This window comes from Ahaetulla prasina, chromosome 4 (assembly GCF_028640845.1).
Source record: "Ahaetulla prasina isolate Xishuangbanna chromosome 4, ASM2864084v1, whole genome shotgun sequence".
NCBI lineage: Eukaryota > Metazoa > Chordata > Lepidosauria > Squamata > Colubridae > Ahaetulla > Ahaetulla prasina.
In genome coordinates, this window is record NC_080542.1 from 88055979 (window position 1) to 88074695 (window position 18717).

An 18717-nucleotide genomic window follows, 5' to 3' on the forward strand; every position below is an offset into this window, starting at 1 on the left:
CCTGTCCAAGGTTGAGGCTATCCTTAGGGCTCCTGTCCCCATGAATAAAATGGAGCTCCAGGCTTTTTTAGGGCTCCTAAATTTCTATGCCATTTTTTTGCCACATAAGGCTTCCCTTGTGGAGCCTTTACATAGACTGCTGGCAGATAAATTGCCCTGGAGTTGGGGGAAACAGGCAGCTGCTTCCTTCAAGGCTGTCAAGAGCCTCCTCACTTCCCGGGCAGTCCTTGTCCAATATGATCCGTGCCTTCTGGTCACCCTGACTTGTGATGCCTTCCCTTTTGGCATTGGCACAGTCCTGAGCCATGTGCTGCCTGGCGGAGCTGAGGCGCCAATTGCCTAATATTCCAGGATGCTCTCGGCGCCCGAACGGAATTATAGTCAATTGGACAAAGAGGCTCTAACAGCAGTGGTGGGAATCAAGAGATTCCACCACTATCTTAGTGTTGTGTCTTGCCCGCCCTCAGAGCAGCCGGGGCCTTCTTACCTGCTCCCGCACACTGAGGAATGTATGCCTCCCGGTCCCAGTCCTGGCTCCATGCCCACACAAACTGCAGAAGGAGAATCTCCCTGCCCCAGCCCTGACTCCATGCCCAGGCAAACGGAGCAGCTAGACCCCTCCCCCTCCTCCACAGCAGGTGAGCCTGAGGAGGGTTTATTACCAACAGCTGATTGGTGTGACCCTCGCATCAGAAGATTGGAGAGGCGGAGGCTACAGAGGGAAGGGAGGGGCAGGCCTTAATGAGTGCTGAGTCATGGAGCCACACCCCATGGCCTATATAAAGGATCTACTTTCTGGCAGTCTCTGAGTCAGGCAAAAGTCAAACTGATCTTGCTGAAGTCACTTACTGGTCTCCTGCCTGCTCTGAGGACTTTGCTAGGACTTTGGGCAGAGCTGCAGAGGCACGCCTGATTCGGATTTCCCGGACCCAGCCGTCAGCAGAGGAGTGGGACACGACACTTTATGGCCATTTTTTTTCTTTGATTATGGACCATAAGCCGCTCCTCGGCCTGCTGGCTGGGGACAGGCAGTCCCCCCAAATCCTATCCCCCAGAATATCACGCTGGATTGAGTTTTTGGCCACGTATAATTATAAACTTATCTACCTGCAGGGCAAAGCGATCGGGCATGCAGATGCCCTAAGTCGTTGCCCTTTGCCTACCCCTGTGATTGAACCTGCCCCAGCAGCATCAGTCCTTCTGACCGATGAGTGGCAGTCTCCAAAATCCTCTTTGGATATCGCTCGCCACTCTGCCTCAGACTGGACCCTGTCCCAGGTCCTGGACTGGGTGCACAGAGGTTGGCCAAAGGACCCCATGCCAGAAGAATTCCTCCCATTCCGGCGCAGACAGCATGAGCTGTCGGCGCTTAAGGGCTGTCTTCTGTGCGGAAATAGGGTAGTATTTACATTTAAGGGGTGGTGTCTTAAATATTCCCCACGAGGCCCACCCTGGAATTGTCAGAATGAAGACTTTAGCCTATAGTTATGTGTGGTGGCCGAAGGTGGACTGGGATATTGAACTATGTGTCTCCAGGTGCCAGCGCTGTCAGACATCGCGGCCAGCGCCCCCGGCTTTGTCCGTCAGGGAGTGGGAGGCCCCCCCGTTCATCCTGATCTTGAATCCATCTGGATTATGCGGGACCATTTTTGGGGCAGTCATTCTTGGTGGTAGTTGACGCCTACTCCAAGTGGGTGGAGTTGGCACATATGTCATCTACCACCGCGGAAGCAACCATTAGGGTGCTTGAACGTTTATTCGTGACCCATGGGTTGCCAGACCTTGTGGTTACAGACAATGGGCCTCAATTCGCCTCGGCACCTTTCCAGATGTTCTTGGCCAGGCATGGCATTCGACATGCGCCAATGGCGCCATTCCACCCGGCAGCGAATGGCCGGGCAGAACGGGCTGTTCATTCAGCCAAGGAAGCGTTGGGCTGCATGGGGCCCTCCAATTGTCATGACTGGATCTGCCAGTATCTACTGGCACAACATTCCACCCCTTGCCCTATTACCAATCAGCCCAGCTGAACTTTTGATGGGTAGGTGGCTGCGGACAGCTCTGGATAGGCTACACCTTCATTATGACATAGAGCAGGGCCCAGATAACTCAATCACGACCAGGGGTTTCAAAAACGGGGACACTGTGTTTGCCCGGAACTTTGGGTCACAGCATAAATGGGTGCCGGGCAGCATTATACAAATAACTGGGCCCTATTCCTACAGGGTCTGGTTGGCCGATGGACGAGAATGGCGCCACCATATAAATCAACTCAGACGGCGGTTACCAGGCCCAGAGGATCTACCATATGAACAGGACTACCCAGAAACTGCAGAACGGGCCGCTCCAGTTCCACCTTCCAGGCCACTGGTCCCGGAAGGAAACCACAACCATGCCGGTCCATCTCCTGCCGGCCGGGGAGGGACTCTAACCCTCAAACCGCGGATCGATCTCGCCAATGGACGTACCTGGTGTTCCTGAAGTTCCCGCGGTGGCCTGGCCTTCCCTGGAGGTGGAGTTGCCGCTTCCTACAGGTCCGTCAGCAACCTCAGCCACTCCTCCTGCAGCTGCCGCCCCTGAACTGAGAAGATCTGGGCGGAGCTGACGTCGGCCTGCGTACTTGGCCGATTTCACATGCGCGGTCCAGGAGGAGAAGAGTGTAAAGTCCCAGAGTTCGACATATCTCTAGCCTGACAACAGCCAGGCGTGTTCTGATTGGTTAAGACGCGCCTGAAGAAAAGTGGGAGTTTTGGAGTCCTGTCATTGGTGTAGCTCCCTCTGGCAGCCGGTATATAAGAGCTGTCAAAGGTTTCCTGTCAGAAGTTCTCTTACTGTTAGCCACGGTTGGCTCTAATAAAAGTATTGCAGGAATTCCTGCCTGGACTATTTTCTAGTCACTACTTCGTAAGATTTTATACCACTAACCAGAGCATATAAAACATTTGCTAGACCAATTCTTGAATACAGCTCGCCTGTCTGGAAGCCACACTTCATTTCGGACATTAATACAATTGAGCGTGTCCAGAAATATTTTACAAGAAGAGTTCTCCACTCCTCTGATCACAACAAAATACCTTATGCCACCAGACTTGAAATCCTGGGTTTAGAAAATTTAGAAACTCCGCCGCCTTCGGCTTGACCTGACTATAACTCATAAAATCATCTGCTACAATGTCCTTCCTGTCTAGTAGCTAGACTACTTCAGCTTCAATCGCAACAATACACGAGCACACAATAGATTTAAAATTAATTTAAATCTAAGTTTAATTAAAACTTAAACTTAATATGAACTGCTCCAATCTTGATTGTAGAAAATATGACTTCAGTAACAGAGTTGTTAATGCCTGGAATGCACTACCTGACTCTGTGGTCTCTTCCCAAAATCCCCAAAGCTTTAACCAAAGACTATCTACTATTGACCTAACCCAATTCCTAAGAGGTCTGTAAGGGGCGTGCATAAGAGCACCAGCATGCCTACCGTTCCTGTCCTAATGTTCCCTTTAATTGTATCCAATTTGTATGGTTATTTCATGCTTATACTTATATATACTGTTGTGTTTGACAAATAAATAAATAAATTAAATAAATAAAGCTGAATTATTTCTAGACAGTTATGAACCAGAAATCTATGGGTATCCTATTGATCTTTGATGGACTGATTGTTTCAGACCTCCAACACTATGAAAATATTCTCAATATGACACATAAAATGAATTATTTCTCATAGAAAATGCATATGGGCTCCAGTTATTTTAGAACAATTGTTTCATTTTTCTTAAAAGTTAAGTTTGACTCCTTAGTTAGTTGCATCTCATAATATTTTAATGAGACAGGGAAATGATAATATATACTTTTATAATTCTTACCATGCTCTGCTGGATTAGATTCATGAAGTCTGCCTACTGTATCATTGTTCCTTTGGTTATTGCATCCTATGGAAAAATAGTCCAATGCAGTGACAGACTGGGATTTAATGAGATGTTCTGAATTGTGCTGATCAGATTCCTTATTTGAAGCAATAAAAAAAAGACAAAAGTAGGATCATAATTCAGCCATAAGTTACTGAATATATTCTGACTAGAACCAATACGATTTTCTATGAAGAATGGCTTTAAAAATATTCTTATGAGTTTTTAAAATACATAAAGCTAATGGAACCCCAAAGTCAGCAAAACTATCTATGTCATACCAAATCATGTTATTGGAGTTGGATTAATATTGTATTTCCTTAGGGACATCTTAGAAGAAAATGATAATTTTTATAGAAGGAAGCATAGTTCTGGGAAAACTAAATTAGTATAACTAATAAATAATATTTAGCCACCTCTGGTAGCTTTCATTTGTGCAGCAAATAAATTATAGATAAAGTGATCCCAAAATAATTTAGAATAAATATTTTGTTATATTCATTGAGATATAATTTGCATAAACATAATTCATATTCAGTTACAGTTTCAAATTAATTTGTTTTAACTACTTTCCTAAATGAATTTAAAGTATATAGTGATTTCATAAACAGGACTAAGAAGTACTACAATTTATACTCTTTTAAATATTTTTTGAAAACTTATACAAGATTAATTACTAGTTTCTCTACTATATTAGAGAAATATCTACTATCTATGAACAAGACAGAGAGATAAAATAATATAGAAACTCATTGTAAATTTTTAGAAAAGTGAAAAGGGTAGAATCAGTTCTTACATGAAGCACATTTATATTCACTTGGTGAAAATTACGGGATCTAAGTTCTTGCATTCTTTTAAGATTTTCTTGATATTTTTCTTCAGCCAACTGTCTGAAAGGAGAATACTGGTATCAATTGTAAATTGTAGCATTTCAACTGATTTAAAAAAACAACGTTTATTGTGTAAGAATGGAATGTAAATTGGCATGAAAAAGAAATTTTAAATTCTGAAATCCAGCAACCTTTCCGTTTCAAGAGAATATTAAATCTCTGTTATTAAATTGCTACATAGTCTTAAATGTCAGAGTTATTTTAAGACACTTTCTTAAGAATAACAAACTAAATAAGCTATAAAACAATAAAAGGATACAAAACTGGATGCTTAAACTTGAAATACTTCTTTCCTTATACAGTTCTTCAAAGCTGAATTAAGGATTCTAATCTTTGGAAAAGTAAGGATTAGAAGAAGCTGCTGAATATAAAAGACCAAAAGGTAAAAAATTACTAAATAATTTTTAAAGATCACTTGAACTTAAGCAAACACGCTTCTATAAGAAACTTTTGGGGGGCACAAGAACACCATACTGGAATCCTTGGATGTGAGTTTAAAGAGAAGAGGAGAGAGAGGAGAAGAAAAGGGAGGGGAGAGGCATTTCAACATCTTGCCCTATTTTAGCATTGCTATGACAACATGCATGTCATTCAATTACCATATATCCAATTTTTGTTCTAATGTAATAATGAGATTTCTCCTTTTAAAACTTGTCTAAATCGCCAACTGCAACTGTGCATTTACTAGTTTCAATTTCACATGCCCTAGTCTTGTACTAACTGAATTTTGGGTCACATTAAGGGCAATGTGGTATCAATTTACAATTTGGTCTAAATTAAATACTGCATTATTCAAATTCAATGTAATCATGACATCTATAAAACATATACAGTATATATGTTTTGCTTTCTACTTCTGAAAAAGGAACCTAACTTTTATTATTAATAATTTATTAATAAATTCATTATTCTAGTCCTTTATGTGCTTCAGATACTGATATAATTAGTATATCAGTATCTGTAGTATATAGTATATCATAGTAGTATAATAATAACTATTTGCTTGCTTTCAAAACACTTTTTCAATACCGTTACAACTTGTTTGGATAATTATTATGACTACACGATATCATGTAGTTTTCTGTTTATTTGATAGTACAGATATTTCAAAATCCTATAAATGGGAGATATACCATAGGGTAAACATAACAATGAATAATAGTAGCTTACTATTAAGCTACTTTATTACAACTTTATTAGTCCCTTCCAACTCTGTTATTCTGTCTGTCTGACAAATCTTTATTAGTAATTCTAATAAAGTTGGCTTTAATCATAAACAGACACAAATTCTATACATTTTACTATTTTGCAAGTTGTTACTTTTTGCCCTATGATATATCTCCCATTATAGAGTTTTGAAATATCTATATTACCAAATAGACCAGGGGTAGTCAACCTTTTTATACCTACCACCACTTTTGTATCTCTGTTAGTAGTAAAATTTTCTAACCGCCCACCAGTTCCACAGTAATGCATTGTGGATCGTCGTCTGTGCAAGCCTCTCGTGCATTGTGGATTGGGTTGTGGGGGGTGCCGGCTACCAGCTCTGCTTGTCTGTTACAGCTGGGTGGTGTGGGGGGAGATGCGCGAGCTATTCTGGGACAGGGCTCTTTTGTTTTTGGTTGCACTATAGTGCCATTTAGTTTTACTTGCGTAACGTGAACTAAATGTATGTGTAGTGGCTCCAGCCCCCCCCCCTGGGCCTGGCCCCCTGCCAGAGAGTGACTCAGAGAGTGAGGGGGAAGGGCTGTCAGGGCTCCCCTCTGCATAGCCGGCCTCTCTGGCCCAGCTCCAGGAGCCAGAAGCAGGCCAGGTGGAGGAGGTGATGAGGCCTCTGTCTCCTGTATCTCCCCCCACCCAGGCAATACTTCCAGACTCAGCTGTGGACAATCAGTCCTGGTTAGATCCCAGGTTTCATAGACAAGAGAGGCGGTAACAACAAAAAAGGGGGTGGGGCAGGCCTAGAGAGTGCTGAGTCACGGAGCCACACCACACAGGGTATAAAAGCAGGAGGGGCTGCTCTACTACTTCATGACAGACAAAACGAACTGACTGGAGAAAATGTGAGCTGAACTATTTGACTGAACATTTGGCCTGAATTGCTGTTTGTTCCTGACTTCCTAGTTGCTCCAGTAATGAGCTTCTGTGACGCCAGCATCTGGGAAAATAAAGGAAACCTTGGCAGACGATCGCTGGTTTGCTGCCAGAGCTGATAGCTTCCATGGACTACATTGCTGGCTAATTGAGTCAGTTCATGTGTTTCCTGGACTGAGGTGGGAGGGATAGAACAGTATGCACGGGCGATACAAATAGTATATTTTCAGAAATTTAAATTGTCATGGGGAATTTTATGAAAACCTAATGAAAATGTTTTTAAATAATGCTATGAAAATGTTTTAAAAAGTCAATTAAATAAAAAAAAAGGAAAGTGCTTCAGTATCGGACAAAACCCCTTCTGCCTACCATGAAAGCTGCAATGCCCACTAGTGGGCAGTAGGGACCAGGTTGACTACCACTGAAATAGACAGAAAACTGCATGATATTGCATAATCATAACAACTGTTCAAACAAATGGTAACAATGATTAAAAGTGTTCTGAAAGCAAGCAAATAGTTATTTCACTAATTATATCAGTATCTGAGGCACCACAAAGGACTAGAATAATAAATAACATTTGTAACTTCTCTATTAGGTTCCTTTTCAGAATTAGAAAGCAAAACATATACTATATACAATTTACAAGAGGGAACTATAATGATTGAGTTTATCAAACCATCACTTTCTGATAATAAATGCTTTTGATAAAATTATAAATACTGATGACTAACACAAGTGTTTGCTTACTTCAGCTTCTGTGCTGTTTGATCAGCTAAATTTAATTTTCGCAATCGCATCCGTTCACGTGGTGTCATTTTCTGCACTTCAGATATGGCCCTCAGAGTTTGGAGATGTACCTTTTTCTGTCTAAAATTGAGAAGAAATAATAAAATTGAAATAAAAAATTGGAGGAAAGAAGGAAGTTAGTGATACAAGCTGGAAAGAGAAGTTTATTTCATGTGTTAAAAGAAATCCACAAAGTCACAAAAATATCCCTTATGTCATGTGTTGAAGGAAATTCACACACACACACACCCCTCTCACCCCATCCTCCAAGGACGATTTTCCAGAATTTTTCCATCTAACACAAATTGTTATACAGTATGAAATGTGAGTTTAATACAAGTCCATAACAAAAGCTCAGTCCCCTGCTCTACCAAGGAAAAAAATAGGTATGTATTGTATTACAATGTGTTGTATTGCATCATAAACCCCACTCCAATATAAGTGTGTGAGATTGCAGCCTCCATGATCTCCAAAAGGTTTTAGAATCCTATTAAAATTAATAAATTTTATCTCTCTGAATGCTATATATCTTTTTGGGTTTAAGTGCTTAATGGTAAAATTCAACAGATCCTTACTCCATTGTCACAATTTTTTGAATAAACCATAAATAATTTATCTTACCATCTCTCTCTCCCCTCTCCCCCCTCTCTTTCACACACACACACAAACATAGATATATTTAATATTCTTTCTTCCTATCTTCCCCATAACAACCCTGTGAGTTGGAACTGGCTCTCTCCAGTTTGTTGTTACGGTTGGAGCCAGACTGAATGACTTGACATTAAAAGAGCAAATTAGTAATGGTTTGAATTAGTCTCATTAATGTGAGAATCAACAAACTTAAAATGAACTGAATTTGTCACAAAATTAAAGCATAAAGCTACCAATTTTAAAAAAATAAAATTCAATTTAAAAAAAATTAAAATGTCAAACTATCATTTTATTCTTAGAGTTTTGTTTACTGTACTTAAACAAACTTGTTTATAATAGTTTGTAATTATCAACAGATTACTAGAACTGCCAACAAATGAAAAGATGCAATTAAGATGCATGGTACATTAACAAAAGGAAGATTCTAATTATATTAATTTTTAAAACCTTACTTCATTTATAATTAAATTATGTAAATCAAGAACTTTGAACTCATTTCATTTGACACGACTGATATTTAAAAAAAAAAAAGACCAAAGGGATACCCTTGAAGCTTTAATAACAACATAAGAAATGAAAAACCATAATGATGACATTATCTGTTTTGACATTATCCAATGTACCATAAAGATTTTAGCTTTGCAGTTTAAACAGAAGAGTATTGACTATGAAGTGTACATTGGACCATTTTATTAATTGCTATGAGCTATATAGTAAAGATGTTAGGAGATATTAAGAATCAAGTTTTGAGATGCCAGATAATCTTTATGTTGAAAAACAAGTCCTTTGTGTTGTGTTGCTTATTGTGCCCTAAAAAGAACAACATTTCCATACATACAAGATAGCAGCCTGAACATTCCAGGGTTTCAGATTAGACAGAATTACAGAAACATCTGGTAAAAAGAAGGGAGGAGACTTATGCCTATATATTAACAGCAGCTGGTGTCAAGATTTTAAAATAATTTACAAATTCTGTGACAACAATTTAGAGACTTTAATTATCAACTGCAAACCATACTATTCACCTCGTGAATTTTCCTCATTTCTTCTAATTGCTGTTTATGTCCCACCACAAACCTGTGTAAACAAGGCATTACAAACTCTAGCTGACCAAATCATGGAGGCTGAAGCCAAACACCCTGATTCACTGGCCATTGTTTTGGGAGATCTAAACAAGGCAAACTTAAGGAAAGAGCTACCAAAGTACTTTCAGCATGTCAATTGTCCCACCAGAGGCAAGAATACTCTAGACCATTGCTACACAACACTAAAAGATGCTTATCGGTCTTTACCACGTGCAGCTGTAGGACACTCTGATCATTGCATGATTCATCTTGTACCTGCTTACAGGCAAAGACTTAAAACCACAAAACCAACAATTAAATCAGTGAAGACCTGGACTGAAGAGACAAAATTAAAGCTGCAGGCATGTTTTGACTGCACTGATTGGAATATTTTTGAATATACCTCTGCAGACCTGGATGAACTCACAGATACTGTAACATCATATGTCAGCTTCTGTGAAGACCTATGTGTACTTACAAGGAACTTGCGAATATACAGTAACAACAAACCATGATTCACACCTAAACTTAAGCAGCTACGACATTCCAAAGAGGAAGCCTACAGAAAAGGTGATAAAATGTTGTACAATCAGGCCAGAAATGCACTAACAAGGGAGATCAGAGCAGCAAAAAGAAGCTACTCTGAAAAGCTAAAGAATCAGTTTTCAACAAATGAACCAGCAAACATGTGGAAAACTCTTAAAAATATCACCGGCTATGGCAAACCTCCTTCCTACCTGAAGGTAATCAACAACTGGCAGATGACCTGAATGAGTTTTACTGCAGGTTTGAAGGAAACTACAGCCACCTATCTCCACAACCCCCATCTCAGACACACCAACAACAGCCAAGCCTCCTACAACTGACCCTATCCCATTGGGTTCACAACCCCTAGTGATCACAAAAAAGGAAGTGCAGGACCTATTTCACAGACAAAAGCCAGGAAAAGCTCCAGGCCCAGACAAGATAACTCCTTCTTGCTTAAAAGTCTGTGCTGACCAGTTGGCCCCCATCTTCACCCATATTTTCAATAAATCACTAGAGATGTGCTATGTTCCTTTTTGCTTCAAACGCTCTACCATCATCCCAGTGCCGAAGAAGCCCACCATCAAGGAACCGAATGACTACAGACCAGTTGCTTTAACATCTGTAGTCATGAAAACCTTTGAAAGGCTAGTGCTTTCCTACTTGAAAACCATCACGGATCCGCTGTTAGACCCCCTGCAATTTGCATATCGAGGAAATAGATCAACAGATGATGCTGTTAATATGGCTCTGCACTACATCCTACAACATCTTGAGTCTCCAAAGACCTATGTAAGGGTCCTCTTTGTAGATTTAAGTTCAGCATTCAATACCATCATTCCAGACACTCTTCTAATTAAGCTAAACTAGCTACAGGTACCGGAACAGACTTGTAAGTAGATCACAAGCTTCCTAACAAACAGGAAGCAGCAGGTGAAGCTAAGCAAGATCACATCAAATACCTGTACAATTAGTACAGGGGCCCCCCAGGGCTGTGTGCTCTCTCCACTTCTCTTCTCTCTGTATACCAATGACTGCATCTCCAACGATCCATCTGTCAAGCTACTGAAGTTCGCAGATGACACAACAGTGATTGGTCTCATTCGAGACAATGACGAATTCGCATAAAGACGAGAGGTCGAACGACTAGCCTTGTGGTGCAACCAAAACAATCTGGAACTGAACACGCTCAAAACCATAGAAATGGTGGTAGACTTTAGGAGAAACCCTTCCATACTTCCACCTCTCACAATACTAGACAACACAGTATCAACAGTAGAAACCTTCAAAGTTCTAGGTTCTATCATATCGCAAGATCTAAAATGGACAGCTAACATCAAAAACATCATCAAAAAAGGACAACAAAGAATGTTCTTTCTGCACCAACTCAGTAAGCTCAAACTGCCCAAGGAGATGTTGATTCAGTTCTACAGAGGAATTATTGCATCTGTCATTTGCACCTCTATAACTGTCTGGTTCGGTTCTGCAACCCAACAAGAAAGACACAGACTTCAGAGGATAATTAGAACTGCAGAAAAAATAATTGCTACCAACTTGCCTTCCATTGAGGACCTGTATACTGCACAAATCAAGAAAAGGGCTGTGAAAATATTTACAGATCCCTCACATCCTGGACATAAACTATTTCAACTCCTACCCTCAAAACGACGCTATAGAGCACTGCACACCAGAACAAGAAGACACAAGAACAGTTTTTCCCTGAAGGCCATCACTCTGCTAAACAAATAATTCCCTCAACACTGTCAAACTATTTACTAAATCTGCACTACTATTAATCTTCTCATCGTTCCCATCACCAATCTCTTTCTACTTATGACTGAATGACTGTAACTTTGTTGCTGGCAATCCTTATGATTTATATTAATATATTGGCCATCATTTGTGTTGTAAATGTTGTACCTTGATGAACGTATCTTTTCTTTTATGTACACTGAGAGCATATGCACCAAGACAAATTCCTTGTGTGTCCAATCACACTTGGCCAATAAAAAATTCTATTCTATTCTATTCTATTCTATTCTATTCTATTCTATTCTATTCTATTCTATTCATCAACAACATCTCAGCAACCAACAACAACTAATAAAATCGTATGTAAGCAGCATAGTGCACAAGCCAACCAAAGCTCTTCAAAACATCATAAGCAAATGAAAAGACCCAACAGCTCCAGAAGAAAAAACAAGAATCTTCTACAACAGGGGTGTCAAATTCAAGGCCTAGGGGCTGGATCCGGCCCATGGGGTACTTAGATCTGGCCTGCAGGGCCGCCCTAGAAATAGTGAAGGACTGGCCTGCTGTGCCTCTGCCAGCAAAAACAGATTTTGAGAGGGCTGCGTGCAGCCCTCCTGAGCTCCATTTTCACTGGCAGAGGGTTGCAGGATATCATCCCAGCTGAAAACAGAGCTTGCGTGGGCCGTTGGCAGCACTCCCAAGCTCTGTTTTTACTGGCAGAGGGTTGCAGGAGGCCGTTGCAGCTGAAATGGAATTTGGAAGCCCATTTTCGCTGGAGGAGTACTTGGGCCACCACAGGCGCCTCTGACATGATTGACGTTGAGCTGGCCACACTCACCCTGGCCCCACAAGATCAAACACAAGACTGATGCGGCCCTCAATGAAATTGAGTTTGATATTCTTGATCTACAACATATAGTATAATGACAGAAACAACCAATAAGTAGGATATGAACAGGCAGAAAATTGGCAGAATGCATTCATGAACACCAACTAGCAGTTAAGACATGATGAAAACACTTTAATTTTGTAACATATGAACAAACTTAACTATAGTGTCAATTGGTAAACTGACCATCCTAGACTAAGCCAAGTCCAAAAACACTAAAGGCCGTGATGGTGAATCAAAGGCAGGTGTGCCAGAGGTGGCACACAGCGCTTTCTCTGAGGGCATGTGAGCTGTCACCCTAGTACAGCTCTGCTGCACATGTGTGCATGTGTTGTGCCTCGCTCGCCCCCCTCTCCGCAGCCGGGTCCCTCTCATCTCCTGCTATCTCAGCCAGAGACTGATAGTGCAGAAGAATGTCCTGGCATGCCTCCAGCCCCCAGCCCTGGCACCATGTCCGGATAAACCGAGCAAACAAACCTCCCCCCGATAGCATGTGTGCCTGAAGCCAGCCACGAGCTGGAATTACCGGCAGCTGGGGACGAAACGATGCAGTGGATAGATCCACGCTTCCGGAGAATGGAGAGGCGACGTCGGCAACAGGAAGGGAGGGGCAGGCCTCGATAAGTGCTGAGTCATGGAGCCACACCCCATGGCCTATATAAAGGATCTGCTTTCTGGCATTCTTTGAGTCAGGCAAAGTCTAAATTGGATTGCTGAAGTCACATCCTGGTCTCCTGCCTGCCCTGAGAACTCTGACAGAACTTTGGCAAAACTGCAGAGGCTTTGCGGCTACGCTTGATACGAACTTCCCCGACCTGGCCGTCAGAGGAGGAATGGGACACAACAGCATGCCTCCTGATAGCCAACTGTCTTCGGGTCTCTGCCACGCATGCGTGGAGGTGGAGTCTGAGCAGGGGGCCCATGAGCACAAGCATGGGGTGCATGCAGATGGTCGTGCATGCATGCACAGCACACAGGGCCTGGGGCACATTTGGGGAGCCACACGTGCATGAATGGGGACGGGGCGTATGTGCAGGAGCCACATGCTCATTGCATTTTGTGGGTTTGGCCACACACTTTGGGCACTCGGTTTAGAAAAGATTACCCATCACTGCACTAGGGAATTTCTAGAACTGTGGCACTATGACAAATTAGTCATCAATGGACATTAATATCTATAGACTATGCAAAAAAAACAATGAACAAACCAAAAAAGAGAACAAAAAGACTTAAGCACTTCCCCACCAGCAATCAGTGCCCAGATCAGCATATATTAACATCAGACCAACAATCAAGTAAACAATACCTTAATCAAGAAACTGTCAAACAAACATTAAACAGCCTAATCAAAGAGCCTCCAAGACTACCCTCACCAACACCGATAGGGCAAGTCACTAGAATATAAACTGAGAGCAAACCCTATTCCTTACTAGTACTGATGTTACCTACTTTGGGTAATGAAATGTCTGCAAGAAAATAGCCAAGGTGAGAAAGCATCAAGGACTCCTTATTTTAACCCTGACTTACAAATATTTTCCTTTCTGAAGTGAGAATTCAGCCATAGTTCTTGATAGACCCTAAATCTACATCTGTGTTGAGGACTGTTAAAAGGTGAAATGAAATTAGAGAGATTATGGCCATGTGCTTAATACATCTGCTTAGATTATCTCTTTAATGAGTCATAAGAATATAGAAAGGATTTCTTCCTTTGTGTTTGCTTTGTGATTTGTAGAAAAGGAAATGCAGATTTGCACTGAGAGAACAGATTCATTCAGTTATTATAAATCCTTTCTCCCTCCCACTCCACACCACCACTTTTACTTATGAAATCCAAAGAATTTGGGTTGAGGACTTAATGCCAGTCCTGTTGAACTGCAATTTTTCCTAGGATTCTGTAAACAAAACATGCTCTTCTAATAGATAGAATAGAATAGAATAAAATTCTTTATTGGCCAAGTGTGATTGGACACACAAGGAATTTGTCTTGGTGCATATGCTCTCAGTGTACATAAAAGAAAATATACCTTCATCAAGGTACAACATTTACAACACAATTGATGGTCAATATATCAATATAAATCATAAGGATTGCCAGCAACAAAGTTATAGTCATACAGTCATAAGTGGAAAGAGATTGGTGATGGGAACGATGAGAAGATTAATAGTAGTGCAGATTTAGTAAATAGTTTGACAGGGTTGATGGAATTATTTGTTTAGCAGAGTGATGGCCTTCGGGAAAAAACTGTTCTTGTGTCTAGTTGTTCTGGTGTGCAGTGCTCTATAGTGTCGTCTTGAGGGTAGGAGTTGAAACAGTTTATGTCCAGGATGCGAGGGGTCTGTAAATATTTTCACAGCCCTCTTCTTGATAAGATAAGAGGTTAGCTGATAATAGTAGGCAGGTCTAGCAGAATGTGATTAGGTTCACCTACTATCACCTGTGTTTGAGTTGGGTGGTTGTATATATCTGCTTAATAAATTAATAAATAAATCTGTTATTCTATATAGCAGAGTTGCAAACCCATCGCAACAACTCATATAATAATCATCTACATTTTCTGACTCCTTGTCATGGCTTTTACTCATTAAAGATATACACTTTGATCTGGATAATCAGGAGACAATGAAAATCCTGTTAGTGAATCACCCATTTTGATGCATAGCAGAGTCCCTGACTGAACTGACATGGCTAGATTTCAAAGAGATTCTGATGACTTTTGTTATTTGGAGATTATAACATTCATTCTTGAGAGTGGCAGCTCATGACCCAAAACTGATACACCTATAGCATGAGCTGATATTTCCACAGTCGCAATTGATGTACAATTTTTACTGGGCAGAGATGTTTCCTGGCCATCCTGAAATCTAGTCATACAACAGTGATATGGAATACTTGGAAGTGGTCAAGGGTGTTTAAAGTTCAAGATCAGCACTCTCTTATCTGTTGATTGTCCCTTAAAGAAGCCACTTTTGTTCATACAGTGGCCATATGGGCCCAGGAAAATACCTGTTTAAAGATGTCTTAAAGAAGCAGTAACTTGCTTCTGCTTGCTACATCCTTAATGTTTATGTATCCAGCAGAAAATTGGAATAAATAGGCTAAGGAATCTCTGCTAGTTCTGTGGTACCATAATTATTTAATGCAAATTACATTTTCAAAATAGGAAAAAAATAAGTTATAGCTCTAGTCTACAGCAATTCTTGAAGTAGCCAAATCTTATGATAATGTTATTGGATTTAACAATTTAGAATTGCTAAAACAGTACCTAAATTCTGATCAGATTAAATGTTGTTACATTTAAAACATCAGGATTGGAAAGAGAGAGGGATTCTATACTGCAATGTTTGTCAAGCCTGGAAACTATAGGTTCATGAACTTCAGGTTTCAGAATTCCCCAGCCAGTCATATTAGAAATTCTGGGAGTTGAAACTCACACATCTTAAAGTTGCCAAAATTGATAAACAAAGAGATAACCATGTTTTCCTGAAAATATGACCTACCCTGAAAACAAGCCCTAACCCAATTTTCATGCCTGCACCTAATATAAGCCCTACCCCCAAAATAAACCCTAGTTAAGGCCCGCCTACCATCTGGTTGTACGAGGTGAGGTGAGGTGCAGGTGTAAAAACCAAGCTAGGGCGGGGGTGGGGGTGGAGCTGCCCCATGTGCCCTGCAACCACTTACTTTAGGACTGCTGCAGCCAGGCCTCCCGTGCAGCAACACCTATTGCGCTGCTGCACAACTTGCAGCTGCTTGTGGCCACTTGCAGCAGTGCCACTGTTTGCAGCAGAATGCTAAAAAGACTTATTGCTCCAGTACTGCAGCTCGAATAATGCCGCAAGGCTCGTTGCACCGGTATTGCTGCTCACATACTCAATGGCACAATAGAACATGCAGCCTCCTGCTGTGACTGGCAGCACTGGTGCAACAAGCCACCCAGCTTCTGGCCACAAGCAGCAACAGAAGTCAGGCAGCAGCATGACAAGTACTGGGTGTGGGAGGTGTGGCTGCAATGGTCCTAAGGTAAGCAGGTAAAACAACCCTCAAAATTAAGACTTGGTGCTTATTTTGGAGGCAAAAAGACTGGGTCTTATTTTCAGGAAAACATTTGGCAGTAATTTGGCAGTAAACAATAGAAAATAAGAGTTAGGATTAGGGTTAGTGTTAGAAATGAAAGCAAGCAAAATATTTGAACAGAATTGCACAAGGGGCAAGTGAATGCTTGTTTGCTATTTATTAGCAACCAAATAATACTAGGATAAGATTCTTACTGATATTCAACTAACTTAAAAGAAAAGTGTAGCATATTAACAATGAAGACAATTAATGTTGCTTCCAAAAGGCAAAGAAGCTAAAAAAGACATGATTGCCACGGCAGAATGAAGCAGTAATTGATAATTAATGGAATGGAATGGCTGTAAACTGTAAACTCGGATTACAAGAAAACACAATTCCAGATGCAAATAAAACTCAAAGGGATATGAGTTTAATTATCCATTATTAATTATTATACCATTCCATTTTGATATTTTAATAGTATTCAAATTAGTTCATGAGTAATGCAAATAGAACATATTATTTATATTAATATAGAAAAATGTCACAATTATCTCTGAAATATATGACAGTTATTGTAAATTAATTGATGGCCTTATTAATGCCTGAAATTTCTGTGAAGAATTTTCTTAAGGGAAGAAGAAACAGATATGTACAAATTATGAACTATTTATGGAAATGAATTTCTCTTTTATTTGATTTTGGTGATTTGTCCACTTTTGATTTGATTTGCTTTTGTAAATTTTAATGATCACATACTCACACAGCACTTATTATATGATCAGCTTCTTCCTGGGAATTAAACATCCAATCGTTTTTAATTTGTGTGCTTATATTTTTGTGCTTATATTTCATAATCTGTCAGAAAACAAAAATTTACTTTTTTAAAATACTGAAGTATTTCATGACTTCTGGATCTTTTACAGATAAAATTCCTTTTATGTTTCACATAAATTCCTTATAGTCTAGCAGATTCTGCACTTAGCAAAGGGACGAAATAAGTGACTTACAAAGAATATCCGTGCTGAGATAAGCTAAACTTAAAGCCTGACTAGCCCAAACTTCTCTTTCCTTAATGGTCATTAGTAGCTCCATAGACTTTCCTCTAATATTATGTACACCCTGACACATGGTATTGAGTGGCATGCTGCCTGGGTATTTTATATGTAACGTTCAGCAGGATTCAGTGCTTTCTCTGCTCTTGTTTAATATCTGGAGCCAGTGGGTGAAAGATCATCCATCATCAGGGGATGAGATATCATCCATATGCTAATGATACCCAGCTTTATAATCTGCCCATGATGAATTAAATAATGCTGTTGATGTCCTGTCTTAGTATCTGGAGGCTGGGGCAGAGGCAGGGATGCTGAATGGGAAATAATAGGCTTTAACTTAGCCCTGGAAGATTGAATAGGTTTGGCATCCTTCTGATTCTATGGATTACAAACTTTATTCTAGAAGAGTAGAATAAGTAGCACTATCCTAAAAAGACAAAGTGCAAAATCTGGGATCCTCAGATACTTGTGACTCTTACTCAAAGAGCAGGTGGCAACTATAGGCCTTTGCAGAGAGTTATATACATTTCTTAGAAAAGAAAAACAAATACTAATAAGTTTGGCTTTTTTCCTATTTTTTCACTGGCTATCATTTCTGTCTCTAAAAGGGACAAAGGCCCATAATTGAAATACAAAAGAAATACCATTATTTCTAGTCAATTACAATCTGTTCTGCAAATGTCACTTTGTTTTCTTTGTTACAGCATTTCTATATTATTTTAAAGGAGTTTTTACTATGTGTGGTGTATAATTGCCATGATATTCTGTTTCCCATAATTTTAATTGATCTAAAGTGGACCTTTCCACCACTTATCAGCTTGATATTAATCCAAACTTTAAATAAAAGCATGGCAGTATGATTATGAAGATGCTTCAAATATTCAAATGAAGTTCCAGGAATCAAAATCCAAACTATTTTCCTCTCCAGGGAGGAAAATGATCAGCAAGTGAGTTGTGCCTATATTTTAAAATGGTTCTTCTTTTTTTTAAATTTGAGGATGGGGCTCTCTCCTCAGTCTGTCTGTCTGTCTCTGTATAGGAGTGTG

General features: G+C 40.2%; 1 protein-coding gene across 5 annotated transcripts in view; it reads right to left on the reverse strand.

The window, feature by feature from the left end:
* The window catches only part of NEK11 (NIMA related kinase 11), a 290895-nt gene that overhangs the window by 99884 nt on the left and 172294 nt on the right, over nucleotides 1–18717 (reverse strand). For all 5 annotated transcript variants that reach the window (XR_009155188.1, XM_058184182.1, XM_058184183.1 and 2 more), the window contains exons 9-12: nucleotides 17380–17474; nucleotides 7643–7762; nucleotides 4705–4798; nucleotides 3867–4005 (exon numbers count right to left, since the gene is read on the reverse strand). Coding sequence is in view for 4 of the 5 variants with exons in the window: in XM_058184182.1 (XP_058040165.1) it covers nucleotides 3867–4005; nucleotides 4705–4798; nucleotides 7643–7762; nucleotides 17380–17474 (448 nt within the window). In the remaining variant the exon portion in view is untranslated. The remainder of the gene's footprint in view (nucleotides 1–3866; nucleotides 4006–4704; nucleotides 4799–7642; nucleotides 7763–17379; nucleotides 17475–18717) is intronic.